Raw genomic sequence first — 14813 nt, forward strand, 5'->3', positions numbered from 1 at the left:
TGGGCAGGAAGTCAGACACTCGTGGAAACTGGCAATTCTCTGCAGAACTGTTGTCCTCAATCATCCTAGGTTAGCAGATGTCACAACACTCTCCATGTCTTGAAAGGTTTTTACTTCCTATTCTCTATCTTGCATCTTCTGGTTCCTCATTCCAATCCCTCAAAAGGTTTTCTGCAAGAGCTCAGTAGCAGACTATAGAGAATGGCCTGTAAAAGTTATAAAAACCCAAACACGACAGGACAACAAGCCGTATCTATCATGCTGCTCCACACAAGCAAGATTTTTCTAATGATGCTGTTTGCTAATACATTTATCGAGTCCTAAACCTAAATGCACTTATTATTCTAGGCTTAATGCTAGTGACACCACTGGAATCAATAGGAAACCTTTCCTCGGCTTTAATGAATGCAGGACCAGGCACCTTCTCTGTAGTGATGCTTTGGAAAATTATAGGTGTGCTGAGGTGAGAAACAACAGATGAGACTCTGCGTATACCAGCAGGAAATCCATCATCAACAACCTTGAGAAAGTAAACAGTAGGAGAGTGTTGGGAAATCTGGAGATTTTGGATGCTGAAAGAAAAAAGAAAGCAAGCTCCTAACCAAGTGGGCTATATTAAAAGCATTTGCTTTAATAGGAGGAAGGAGCAGAGTAGACGTGAAATGTGACAAATGGAAAAGTATCACATTAAGCATGGAACCTTAAAAAGAATTCTCCTGCAATGGGATGAAGTAAGTGTTTCAGAAAATGAACTGAATGAATTCTGAGTCTTGTCTCAGACTGGCTAAATGTAACATCATTTATTGCCACTTTATATTTGCGTTTGAGCTCTATGGATTTCCCTGAAGAAATGAGTAATAATATTTAACATAACTGGCATTGTGAAAACTTTAAATTATTCATTCGGAAAAGGACATGCAGCCCTGCTGTAATTCCCACTTCACTGTCACGGTGCCTGTAATATATTGTGGTTCAGGTGCTGCAAAGTGCAAACCATAAAAATTTAAAATAGTACTTCCCAGGATTATTAATAATGAAGAGTCTCTCACTCAGAGTGGTTTTCAGATTGACAGAAGAGATAAACAAAATGTGTTTCTCCTACCAAGGAGAAAGGTTTCCTCCAGGTTCAAAGCTGGACTTTGTAGTCCCACAAAATGGTTGTAACACACCCATCAGTTTCCACGTGGATTAGACATGTTCACTTTTAAATGAAAATGAGACTCTTGGCTTCCAAAGACATGCCTTTCTTCATTCCTTGCAGAGAGAGAACAGAAAACATAAACTTATCACTGCCACTGACATCATGGTTCCCTTTGCCTTCATTACCCAACTGAGCATCAATAGCTGAGAAAGACTTTAGACCAAGTCCCAGCTGTAGCGTGCTGTCCAGGTTACTGATGATAGCAAAATGGTGCCCCCAGTCTTGGCACTAAATCTGCTGTGACTGCGTCAGCCTCCATGCTTATGTGCTACAAGCCACGGGATGGCTAAAACTTACCACCTGCTTGCACACAAAACTCTCCAGTGACCTACAAGCTCTAATCCTCACACAGCCAGCTTCAAAGAGCAAACGAGACGTGCACATTGCCAACAGTAGCTGAAGTTAAAATACTTAGCAGTAAAAGAGTATAGGAAAAGAGATGGAAAAATCATGTTTCAGGGCTTAAAACAATCTTTTTCTTTGCAGGCTGCTGCTAGAAACAGGACAGGTTGGACCGCATGGCCTAGTACTCTGAGACTACCTGGCAATCACCATGCTGCAAATTCCCAGATTTTTAGACAATGAGGTTTTTAAAAACTTTCCCAAACAATTATGACTATGTCCCAACCCATGGGAGAGACAGCTGTGCTTCTAAATCTACAGGATGAACACATCTCAACAGGCAGACTTCCCAGAGATTAGTATTAAAATTGGCATTTGGGATGTGTGTAATGGTAGTCCCCATGGCATCCTACTCACTATTTGAATACATGGAATGCCTGAAATATCAAGCAGCAAAAAGAAGGTTTAAAAAAAAAAAAAAGGATGCCTGGGGATCAAATCCATAGTCAATGGAGAAAGCCACAGTCAGTAGAAACACTCTGGGTTTTTTTCCTGTATCAGCTCATCTAATGGATGTTGTGCTGGAAATGAGTTTCACAGAGGGTGGTAGAAAAAAGTGGTCTCCTGAATCAGTGCCAGGAGGATATTCCAGGCATAAGGAACATCACAAAAGGATGAAAACAGCAAATGTAATCAGCCCTGGCATCACCAGTGAAAGGCAGCACAGAATGCAAAGGCTGCATTGGGAGCTGAAAGCAGCTGAGAAGGGAAAGCCATAGCTCGCAAGCACAAAGGGAGCTTGGAAATTATTCAGCTAAGTCTCCCTACAAATCCCTAGGTGACCATAACCACCAGGAACCCACAGGAGGCTGTGAAGGGGTGACAAAAATTTATTTCTGTAGGTTCAGTCAGGAGAGGGTATAGCAAAGCAGACAAAAGAATCAATCAGTCAGCTATAGTGATGGTGAATTGGCCAGGGTAAATTAGCAGAGCTCCACTGATTTCATCTAAACTACACTGATTTACACTACTCAGGAACCCTACCCACTCTTATTTTCCAGACCGGTAACTGGTACGTGGGGTTCAGTTCACAGTCTTGCTGCAGTAACTTCCACCTGCAGCAATGAGCTTTCACGTTAGAATAAAGAATAGATTGCAACAGGCTTTGCCAAACATCCATACCCTAACACACGTCTCCTGTATCCATTTCTGCTGTTTCTGCAGAATGCAGCTCTAGGAATTGCAGTGCAGACATAACTGGATTTGAGAGAGGCAACGGAGCTCACAAAAAGAGACATGAGCTAGCTTTAAACAACCTAATGCAGACACCGATAGCAGTGCAGTTAAGGAGAGAAATTTCTGCACAGGCTACACAAATCCTGAGACTGTCCGCACTCAGGAACTGCAGCAGCAACATGTTATCTGTATGCAAGTGAGGTAGTTGAGTGCTACCCCAGGTGTCTGCGCAGGCTGCGAGCGCACGCCTGGATTACAGCACAGCCTTGCCGTGAGCGTACCGCCCGTGCACAGAGGCGTTCGCTGTAGGGGAAGGGGAGCCCGATAGTGGCTATACCCAAACAGGAGGAGCACGAACCGCCAAGGACCTCAAGTAGGGCTGTCCAAGACATGCAAACAAAATCAAAAAGGTTACCCCAGAAACACTGCACTGCCAGAGTGAGTGTTGCTGCAAATATTTATTACAGCTTAACGAGCGCAGGCGGCGTTTACATTCAAATACACATTTAGAGGACAAATGGATTTGCACAGTGCAGAAGGGGGACAAATGTCACAGGAGAGGAAGGCTCAGACTGTGGTGTTTGTGGGGATTAAGCAGAGTATCCCAAGTGGAGACAGGAAAGGATGGGGAAAGGCAAGACAGCCTGCCCATTCCATTCCTTCATATTCGCAATGCTCTCCTTTTATTCCCTTCCTTTCTTTTATTCACGCTTTCCTTCCCTTTGCGTCCTCCTGCTCCCTTTTACTCTTCCTTCCTTCAGCTGCCACAATCACTAGCCCTGCCCCATGTCTCCTTTTGCCATTTGCTCCATCCTACCAAACTCAACAGCAGCGTGAATAGGAGCACAGACACCTGTCCCCGGCTGCACCAGGAGCCCTCCCGGACAGCGGCAGTGAAGGCTGAGCTGCCTCTGGCCCCAGCACGTGTAGCAGCACCCCAAAACCAGCTCCACGGCATGTGCTTTCAGGCTGGCTAGAGCCGCCGCGTGCGGCCGGGCTTCGCAGAGGGCAGACTGACATCAGTATTTCAGGACAGAGCTGCAAGTAGTCCCCTCGGTACAAAAGCACTCATCCAGCGTACTATTAATTATGCCTGCTCAGCTGGCCAGGACAAAACATTATTTTCTGTTAAGCCAATAGGGACAGGCTGTGAACACAAGGGACCCTCCTGATTTTCAGGAACTCTTGATTACTCTGCGTAAATACGTGGCCTCGGCCACTCAGAGAGGGGTGAGGCCAGGGAGGGCAAAAGGCAGGAGCACGGAACGGGAAAAGCATTTGAAGAGAGCAGTTAACATCTATTTTTTTCCTTCTTGGGTTGGATGGCAGGAATTTGTCACCAGAGAAATTATTTCTCAAGCCTCCAGATGCATTCAAAATAAAGAACAATGGACCACATGATAAGCCTTCTGCAGCTTTCCCCACAAAAGAGATGCCGGATGTTTTTTTCAGCACTGACAATAGCTTTCATGCACTTTTGTGTTATGTAAAATTAGGATTTTTACTGCCAGAACAGAGGCATTTCCTGCTGGATTATACTGAAGTGAGCCTATGAGACCAAGGGGTCCCCAGTTGTTGGTCTCATTTAAAATTTCAGTGAAACAGTATGGTCCCTGAAAAGCTGCAGAGACACGTAACAATTACAGCCGAAGCACTTTGTCTACGCCTAGGAAAACAAGTGAACAGCTAGCCTTTTCCCCTTTGGTCCTAAAAGAAAAAAGACTTTTTTTTTTTTTTTTTGCTTTTTGAATAAGAAGAAATTAAATTCAGAGACATAAAAAGACAGCTCAAGGGCTTGTCACCGGTGGCAGCTATTATTCCTGTTACATGGATGGACTTCAGCAAAAAGGCCACGCAAAAATGATTTAAGAGCATCTGTCTCTGCCTTCTGCAAACGCCGCCCCAGCAAGAGAACAGTGGGCAAGGGAAATGCTTGAAGATGGTCAGTAAATATAAATACACAGCAGGCTTAGCACCCTAGGAGAGAAATTACTGTCCTGGGTACATTTCTCCCCTTGCAGCCATACAACTGCTAACAGAACAACGAGACTGCTGATGCTGCAGGAGGAATAGCATGAGCCTTGGGAGGAGACATCCTCATTTGGTAGAAAAAGAAATAGTCAGTCCAGTGGCCAATAATTTTAAAAAAAGGTTCCCTAATTCAAGCCTCCTGAATTCCTGCCTGGATTTTTTCCAACAGCATCAAGGTAGAAGTCAGAGGGAGCTGCTAAGCTCACAGTACTTCGAAAAACAAGCTTGTTAGGAAAGCATCCCCAAAAGGACAGCCAATAAGTTTAAGTATACCTTTAAAAAGTGTTTCCCCCTGTCATCCCCGACATGATTTCTTGTAATCAAGGAACTATCTGAAAAGAGATGGGCTTCAGGGATTACATCACATGAGCAAATCCTCTTCTTTATATTCTTTCTCTGTATCCTTTCTCAGAAAGGGGAGCCAGACACAGAAAACACTTCGAAAGAGATGAAACTCTGGTGAAAGACCTATAGAGGCTAATGCTGAGAGTCACTTTGAGTGACTCTCAAGTGATCCAATTACAAAAATATCCTTAAAATGAAGAAAACTGAGGTATTTAAAGCCCTTCGTTAAAACACAATTTTCACTCCGTAGATTCCATAGGCTTTGTGGGGTGCTTTTAAGGATCCGCAAAGGTAAGTATACTGACAAACAACAGGTTTGTTTTTCTTCAACTTGCATGCAGGCATCCAAGACTCAACTGGAAAAAGCCTATAAATTAACACAGCTTGCAAACCTTTGCCATAAAATATACACCACGGGTGAAGGCATTATTGCACACTGGGAATACCAGCAGTTGGGTTGCCCCACACAGACCTACTATACTCTTGGATCGCTAGCCAAAGCCTGTACTACCCCTCCTTTACCAGACAGACTGAAGCTAGAGCAAGTACACAGCCCCAGGCTGCAGTCAAACCTCCTTGCTCTGGTTTTGATGCACCCTGGATTGTCCCAGACCCAAGGTTAGATCCAGGTTGAGAGCTCACATTGTCTTCAATGAAGATACCCTCTAATGGCGAAGAGAAGCCCAGAAATGGGAGTATTTAGCAGGTTTTTTTTCTTTTTTTTTTTTTTTTTCCCCCCAGATTTCACTTACAGGAAAATGCCAGGGCACACCAGCTCTTTGTTGCAGAGGCAGAGGCGTTGTGTTGGCAGCAGCTGATGCGCAGGCAGGGCGCAGGGCCGGAGCTTTGCCTCCTTGTGGTTGCAAGTGCGCTGCGATGGGTTTGCACTTGGGAAAACAAGCGCGCAAAGCCCTTCTGAGCTGTTGCATGCAGACCCCGAGACCAGAGCTGGCTGGGCCCTCGGTCATTTATGCGGCACCCCGTGCAAGAGGCACAGAAAGCGCCTTAGCTTATGTTCTCACTCTCCCAACCTAAAAATCAGCTGCTGGCAGGTTGTAGGAATAGATAGAAAAAAGTCAAATCAATTTTAGTGGGTTGTTTTGTTTTTTTTTTTAACCCTGCCTCCTGACTGCAAGGGAAGTCCAAACAAGAATACTCTCTGAAAGACGTGAAATCCATGTCTACTCTTCCTCAGGCTCACAGTCTGACTGAATTCAGTAGCAGCTTTCCTTTCCTAAGTACAAAGCTGAAATTTCCCCCTATCATTTAACCTTTGCCCAAGCTTTTCACCTGAGGTTCAACTCCTTATTAGCAGGTCTTTAAACAGACTTTCTGCCCTAGGGTGAACTCACCCCAACAGAATCTGTTCTACAAACAGCAAAGGAAACAGATTGTGAATTATTTTGCTTTTATCATAAATAGCCTCTCCTCCTTGTAAATGGATCTCCAGTCCCCGTTAACTCCAGGCCTACTGCACATAGGAGCTCAACCACAGCCTGCAGAAATCAATACCATTGACTCTAATGAGTTCTGAATCATGCTTAGCACTCTTGGAGATACAGCCCACTCTTCCAGCAAAGAAAAATATGTATGTCAGTAGAGGCATTGACAGTAATATATGCTAACGAAGGTAATGTAACCTAACAACATGTGAATTATTGATGTAGGCATGTTTAAACAGAAAAATCAGCAAGGAATCACACCAGACCGATAGACTCCAGTGTTTGTTCACCAACAGGCAATTGGAACATGGTGATCGTGAGAACACTCATTACCACTTTATTAACTTGAAGGATTTTTGTTAGGTTGTCCGTGTCTCACCTGATACATGAGTCATTTAAAAATTTCATGTCATGTGACACTGCGTGATCTCAACAAGCCACTTGTACTAGCATTAAATGAGCTACTTTCCCACATCCAGAGTTTCCTCTGAACTTTTCAGATGGTTATGATAAATCGTGCTGCTTTGCCTGAATTATTTTTCCTTAATCTTATTTATCAGAGTCATAGATAAGGGCCAGTTTAGCCTCCCATTCACAACAAGTCATGGAAGTGCAACTCTCCTGAATGCAGTGAAGTTGCTCGTGATTGCCGTGAGGCACATGGAGAATGAAACCAGCTCCGTTGCCTGGCACGGCTCTGGATCCCAGGATGTCAAGGCAGTTGACTCAGCTCTATCATAAAATAAACATAGTTTGTCTATCTAGACAGTTTTATCACATCCATCGTCATGTTCTCCTAATGTATTCAGAGAAAATTAATTTTGTACTACAGTAAAAACAGGATATATGTTCAATAATCATCAGTGTTAATATTACTATTATTCCATTATCCTGTGAGATCTAATCATTCTGTCTGTACTTTCGGGTGAGTTGGCTCCATCTCTGTGGTATCTGGGAACTACATTGCAGACAGGCTTTGTTTTTGTAAGGGCTGTTGGGGCATACGGATTTTTACGGTCTCATCATGTCCTCACCAGGTTATATTCATATGCGTCGTCACTGCATTGATATAGACAAAAGGTTTCCTAGTACATGCTGCGTCTAAAATAACCCAACCACCAAACCACAGCCAATCGCCAATGCACATTTCTGGACATTTTAGTGCTGCATTCAGTTCCGAGAGTGTTGAGTGGGCAGGGGAGAAAGCTGTCCCCTGGCTGGAGCCAATCGGGGAAACGAATCCCTGGATTGCTCCATCACCACCCCACACATGGGGGAACTCAGCCGCTCTCTCCAGAGAAACCAGCATCCTCAATGCCCAAATAAGCTTTGCAAAGCCATGGAGAAGAAAACCAACCTTAACCGAGATAATTAAAATAGCTGCTTATTTTGGAAGAGTTATCACATTACTCTCAATGCAGGCAATTAATCTCACTGATAACAATGCACTGTAAACGGCTCCTCAATTCCTCCAGCACTCGCAAGAGAAACACACTAAGCCTTTTCCAGCTGTATTAACGAAGGAATATTTGGGGCTTTTTCGAGGAGGGAAGGAGTTGGAGGACAGTTCCCTGCTTATCTGCCATGTTAAAACACATAAACACACTACAAAAGATAACCCCTTTTTATTTATTGAATAAACGCTATGCCACATTTCATATCATCAGAGACCAGTAAGTCACCAAGGCAGCGAAAACCGAGGGGCACGTACGCGTGGGCAATCATGCAGGAGCACCGTTTGCTTTTGATTTACCTTTTCCGGAGCCGGGAACTGCAGGTGATTTACTTCCAAGGGTGTGATCAAAGGAACTGTTTGAAAACCATCTTCGTTGGATGGTTGTTTGTTGTTCTTGTCGTTCAAATTACTCCCCAGCTTCACCATTCTTGGACCTTGCTTTCCAGACCTAAAACCAGCAAGATGAGCAATGTCACAAGGGCAGCGGGAAGGGGAGGGTTTCTGCCTTACCCCGTTGGCTTTGACTTAGCGCATCGGTGACCTGGGCTTTTACGCCCGGGCCGCTCGACACACGGCGTACCGCACCGCAGCGCGACTTCACGCATGCATTTTGCCGCGCCTTAACGCAGACACCCCGTAAAATACCCCTTAAAAACGCCCGCTGCGAGCCCCAGCACGGCTGCGCCCAACGCACCGGCACCGCAAACGGCGCTCCCGGTGCGGACCACCACCGCCACCGCCGCGCACCCGCGAACACCCGCAGGGACTGGGTGCGTCTCCCGCTGGCAGCCTGGCCCCACGGGTGCTTTTGCCCACTCCCCCCCCCCCATCATTTCTTGCAGCCCCCTTGAGGGTTCCGAACCCCTCCCTTGCAAACCCCACACCCTGGGGGGCTTGGGGGTCGCCTCCTCCCAGCTCCCCCGGGGGCGGCGGCGCTGGCGGTCGCGCCGCGGGGCGGGGGGGTGTCGGGGAGGGGGGGACTGCGGCACCCCCCGCGCCCCTCCCGCCGCCCCCGAGCCCCTACTTACTGCAAACCACGCGGTCACTGGCGGCGGCTCGGCCCGGGCGCTGCGGCGGGGGGGGGCGGGGGAAGGCGGCGGCGGGGCGGGGGGAGGCTTCCGTTAATTGTCACTCGCGGTAACGAGGCGCGGGGGGAGCGGTGCTGAAGGGACAGCGCTGCGCCCTGCGCTCGGCTGCGGCTCCGCAAGCGCGACTGAGGGCGGGCGCGGGCGGCAGCTCCCCCCCCCCCCCACCCCCCCCCCGCCCCGCGTCCCCCGCCCGCGCGCCGCCCGCCGCGCGCGCGCACGCCCCGCGCCCCCGCGCGCCGCCGCGCGGCCTCGGGCACCCCCTGGCGTCCCCGCCGCGCACGGCCGCGCGCCCCGGCGGGCGGTGGCGCCCCCTGCAGGCCGAGCGCGGGGCCGGCGGTGGGCGCGGCTGCACGGGGGAGCGTGGGCCGGAGAGGGCCCCGCGGCAGCTGCGGCGCTGCACGAATGCGTCGTGCGTGCACGAACACGGTTGCATCAAGGCCGGAGCGGGCCACAAGCAAGCTGTGGCGCTTCCGCAGCGCACAGCGCCGGCACAAATGCGGTCACAGAGAGGGCTGGGGGCTGCAGGGGGGCCCAGGGCAGCTGTGGTGCTGCAAGGAGAGAGCACCGGGGCTGCTACTGGGGCAAGCGGGCACCCCATTCCCCCACTTTGGCCCACATCGCCGTTGCCCCTCAGCAGGGCGTTGCACCAGGTCAGTCGCTGCTCTCTGGTGCCCATCCGAATGCTGGAACAGCAGGACAGCAACAAGTCACTGGCCCTGCTCGGCTTTGTATGGGACTCTCCTCCGATTTCCAGAAGCCAGCCTGGTAACACATACCTCCACCGCAACAGGAGGTACTGCCACGGAGCGGCGGGCTGGCCTGCCGGCAAACACGCTCCCACGCGCCAGCATCCCTGAAATCACCAGCCCCTGCGGGATCAGGCTGAAGCACTTTGCTTGGAGACAGAGGATACTTTGGGAGGACTTTAGCCTGATTTGTTTATAAATACAGAATTTGCCTCCAGAGCTTGCAACTTGGCAGCTTTTGCAAGACCTAAATATACTCCTAAAAGGCGTGAACAGTTTCCATAATAAAGCCTTTTAGAACTCACTTGTGAAAATTAATTTAAAGCCATACTTTGGCAGAGCAAGTGAGAGCGCTTAATGCATTCGTATGAGCTTGTTCACAGTACAGCCGTCTAGAGCGAGAAGAACTTGAGAAGCAGTCAGTAGAGTTGGGACAGCTAAAACTACCTTCCACTATTATCACCTTACATGGTCCTTGCTTCCGGTAGCTTTGCCAGTTTTTAATGCTGGGGTTGGAATTTTCTGTATCACATTTCTGCGTAAGGCCAAACTTCTACAGAAAATTTCATCCAAGAGAGTTTTTCTGTTTTTAAGAATAAGGTTCTGCCAGATATGAAACTCAACTTTGAACAACTTTTGCTCAGAGTGTTAAAAATTGTTGGCAGGTAGCTTTTTGATGTTCTCAGAATCATCTGCAAAAAATTCATCACGTCATAAGGTTTTGGGAGTTCATAATCAGGAAATTCAGGAAAGATTTCTTAAGTTCAGCGGCAGAATTCCCCTCAGATCCCATCCATTAGACGCATGTTCAGCTCACGACTCAACAAGATTTTCACTGTAACTACAACTCCAGGTTGCTGCAGACTGGACCAGGAATAGGTACCTACAAAGAAAGCTGGCAGGTTGCACCCCACAGATAAGGAAAAGTGTAGGTCTTAATGCTCTATAGGTCTGAAGAAGCACATAAAAAAACACTCACTGAAGATTAATGATTAAAATACTACAATATAATGATTTAATATTGTAGTAATACCAAAAATCAACCATCAATGCCCATCGATCTGTGCAAATATATAGCAAGTTATAAACCCTGCAAAGTCCTTCGCTTGTGCTCTGCCCAGAGATGAATGTCACTGTGATAGTTTGACTCAGGATGATAATTAGGGCCTTCAAATGGGGAGGTTGTAAGAAAATCCAAAAGCACGTACTTTGCAAATGATCACAGAAGCCCAGTCTTGTCCCAGACATTGCCCGCTCTCCAGATCCCGAGCAGAAGCCCTCTGGTCCTAGAGGAGCGCTGGGTCAATCTCCTATCAGAGTGTTTCTTTTCTTCCATGTACAGCATCACTGAGGCTGGCGGGAACCTCTGGAGACCATCCAGTCCACCCTGGCTGCTTAAAGCAGGGACAGCAAGAGCAGGTTGCTCAGGGCTGTTTCCAGCTGGGTTTTGATTATCTTCAGGGATGGAGACACCACAAATGCTCAAGTAAACCTGTTCCAGTGTTCAGCCACCCTCACAGTAAAATAGCTTTTCTTATGTTCAAATGAAATTTCCTGTGTTTCAGTTTGGGTCCATTCTCCCTTGTCCCGTCACTGGGCACAACTGAGAAGAGGCTGGCTCTGAGCCCTCTGAGTCTTCTCCGGGCTGAACAATCCCAACTCTCTCAGCCTCTCCCCATATGGCAGGTGCTCCAAGCAAGAAAGTGCAATTGCAGCAACTCTCCCCAATTTTCAGTATATTACAGATTGTATCATCTGAAGTGATTTGGCCATCCAAAGAGATTCAGAGACTCTACAGTTATCTTCCACTGAATGCATATGTTGGAACTACTCTAGTTCTGCTGTCAGCAAAATGGCTATTTTCAACTGGGGGACTGGGATATATTATTAAAAAATGCAAAGAAAACATTGCATTGTGACTCCATAGAAATGGCATTCTGGTTTTCCACCTTCACCTGGTAATTACCCAGGGACATAAGAGCTCTTTTTTGAAAAGCAAAGTGATGTCTTTCATAGCTTGCAAATGCATTCTGTGATTGGAAAATCAAATCATTTTCATGCACATTAGTAATGAATATCCTGCTAGCCAAAATACTACCTTAGCAACACCTGGGCAGATCTCTGACTTAAGACATGTCTTAAGCAACACTTCACAAACACACTGATGTTAAATCTCCAGAAGCATTTGTGCAAACCCATGGAAAGTGTGGTTACACAATGAAAAATAAGGTTGCAAATAAGGTTATCTGCTTGCTCAGCATGTCTACTCACTTGAACATACTGATACGCTCACAGAGTTTAATATATTAACTTTTGTTGGTTATACTTGAATACTCTTCAGAGTAACATAGCTAAGGGGCAATGAAATGAATCCCATTCCTTCTTGTGCATTGCTACCACTGTAAAATACCTTTCATGTAGCTGCAAATCTACTGATAGCTAAACAGAACTAAACTCTGCTGGAGATATTCCATATAACCCAGAGAACACAGCTCAACATTACCAGCACTCAAGCACTGGCAGTTAGAGCCACTTTTTCACTGGAAGACTTTTAGTTGTAAGTACTAGCAGTGAGAACCTGTGATAAGTGAACAGATGCTGCTTTTACCTTATGACTTTTCAGGGTAGAAGCACATTTTAAGCAACGCCTTTCAGTGGCACCATCTGAGAATTTTGGCATTGTGGTGGAGGGAGATGTGCAGAGAGACGCTGAATGTCTCAAAGCCCTCCTTGGCATTATATCCAATAACCTCCATTTCCTCCATGAGACTGAGCTAGCCCTGTAACTAGTTAGGGTCAGTATGCCCCGTTTCAGTTTGAAAACAACTCTTTGCAAAATGACTCTTTCACAGACAAACTACCAGGAGTAAATTTATGTAGCAGGATGCTTTATGGAAAAAATAGATGCCTAAAGTTGCCAGAAAGATCCTAAAAGTGAACATTCTCTAGGGACAACATTAAAGGAAACCCAACTGAATATGAGAAATCAAAGAGTAACATACAGATTTTCCTATGAAGCTAATACAGAGTCTGACATTTCCACCCACACAGAGCAGCTCAGTGACTGGCAAAAAGACGAAGCAGCAATATGAGCAACAAGAGACCCCAGAGGAATAAACAATATATTTCTTCTGTTAACAAAAATATATGCCTCTTTTTATTCTTTTAATAAGACTCCCACGATATATTCTTTTCTATTTCCAGTTAAATCAGAGCAGAATTACTGTTTTCATTATCAGTTTACACTGAAGATTATTGGCTGCCGTTAAGAGGCATGATATTTGTAATAGGGCTTGGCTATAACATTTCACTGTAGTGTAAATTCTGCAACTTGTAAACAAAATGTCAGTCACAGAATAGTTCAACCTCTACCCACTTCAAGCCTGAACATAGAAATCAACTTGTCTTCAGGGTTAATGAATATTACTTACTTGCTCCTTGATCCATGAAATTCTTATGCTCATCTCTCTTCAAAAAATATATATCCTGCACATTGCGCATTTTTCCCTATAGTGTTCTTGTTCATTATTATCAGTAACATTATTTTTATCTGTTTTCATATATTGAAAAACTGGGATCAGGCTTTCAATGAAAGTATTTGAAAACATGTGAACAGGCAGTAGCAATAACTAAGAAGAGAAACAACACAACTTGAAGGCACAAAGTGAGGAGAAAGTCGCAGGAAGTCAGACCAGTCACAGTAGTCAAGGTAGGGCAATCCTTAGGAGGAATATCAGGCACCTCAGACTCTTCTACCAAAAGGTCAGGTTTCTTTCTCAAACATTCATGTTAATTCCTTTCAAAATTAGTCTAATACAACAACGAAAACCAGTACAGAAGTTCAGGAGACAGTTTACACCAAACCCAGCCCTGATCTGAGTCCTGTGACTTAACAAATACATACAGTGAGAATTCCAGTATGTGTTTTTCTGGAGAAAAAACACCATGATGTGGATGGAAAGTAACATTGAGACAGAGCACATCAACAGGGGAAGGAATCTTGCCACAACCTCAACCTAAACCCAACATATGGGACTATTACCACTAAAATACTCGCCTGAGTGAACTGCAGACCTGTAGAGGTTGTAAAAGGACAGTCTTTTTTCCCTGCTCATGCTCCAAACTGCTCCTCACTGCTCATCCTCCACTGATTTGTTCAGTCTAGGACAACAGAGTCAAGCAAGGAGGGCACTTCTGTTCTTTTCCTTGGGAGATCACTGCACAAATTAGCACCACAGTCAGGAATTTTTACTCTATATGTAGTTAAAGGAATTTAAAATACCAAGGCTTGTAAAAAGCAATCATGTACATTTTAAGTTGGGGTTAACTACTTGTAGTCATTGCTGTGGAGGAGCTCATCCACTATACAGAATTACACCACCGACTTCCTGTCACACACACAATAGGAACAAGAAAATAAGCATACAGCAGAAGAGGAAAAAAAGCCATGTTAATTTATTATTCATTTCACAATACAAGAGATTACAAAGATTCTGGAAGAGACGGAACACTTGTCAGTGCCTTAGTGAACCTTCCCACACAGCTCTTTTAATCTCTGTCCATTCCTTGTCTATGCAGGAATGCCAGGCGTGCAATAAATTTCACACATTCACAGCATGAATGTATTCTTGTCATGATCTCTGGGAGACTACACAAATCAGACATGTTCACAAGCAGCCCAGCAACATCCGCAGTTCAGCTGAACCACTCGGATGAGACACACGTGGGTTCACAATTCAGACGAAGAAGAGAGCCTCTCATTAATATGCCCCATACATACAGTGCAGAAGATACAATATAGCCCATTCTAAGAGGTGCCACAGTCAATGGGAGGTGAAAGTACTCAGCATCTTCCAGGAGGTATTCAGCCTCTCTCTGCATCAAGGCATACTCCCTTTTTCCTTAGGGGCTTCCATACCTTCTGTT

At 45.9% G+C, this 14813-nt stretch overlaps 1 protein-coding gene across 2 annotated transcripts in view; it reads right to left on the reverse strand.

Annotated features, from left to right (window-relative positions):
* The window catches only part of NSG2 (neuronal vesicle trafficking associated 2), a 35458-nt gene extending 26979 nt beyond the window's left edge, over positions 1 to 8479 (reverse strand). For both annotated transcript variants that reach the window (XM_075715667.1, XM_075715666.1), the window contains exon 1: positions 8351 to 8479. In XM_075715667.1, the coding sequence (XP_075571782.1) occupies positions 8351 to 8479 (129 nt within the window). The remainder of the gene's footprint in view (positions 1 to 8350) is intronic.
* Positions 8480 to 14813: the final 6334 nt, after the last annotated feature.

Source organism: Pelecanus crispus, chromosome 8, assembly GCF_030463565.1.
Source record: "Pelecanus crispus isolate bPelCri1 chromosome 8, bPelCri1.pri, whole genome shotgun sequence".
In the NCBI taxonomy this organism is placed as follows: Eukaryota; Metazoa; Chordata; class Aves; order Pelecaniformes; family Pelecanidae; genus Pelecanus; species Pelecanus crispus.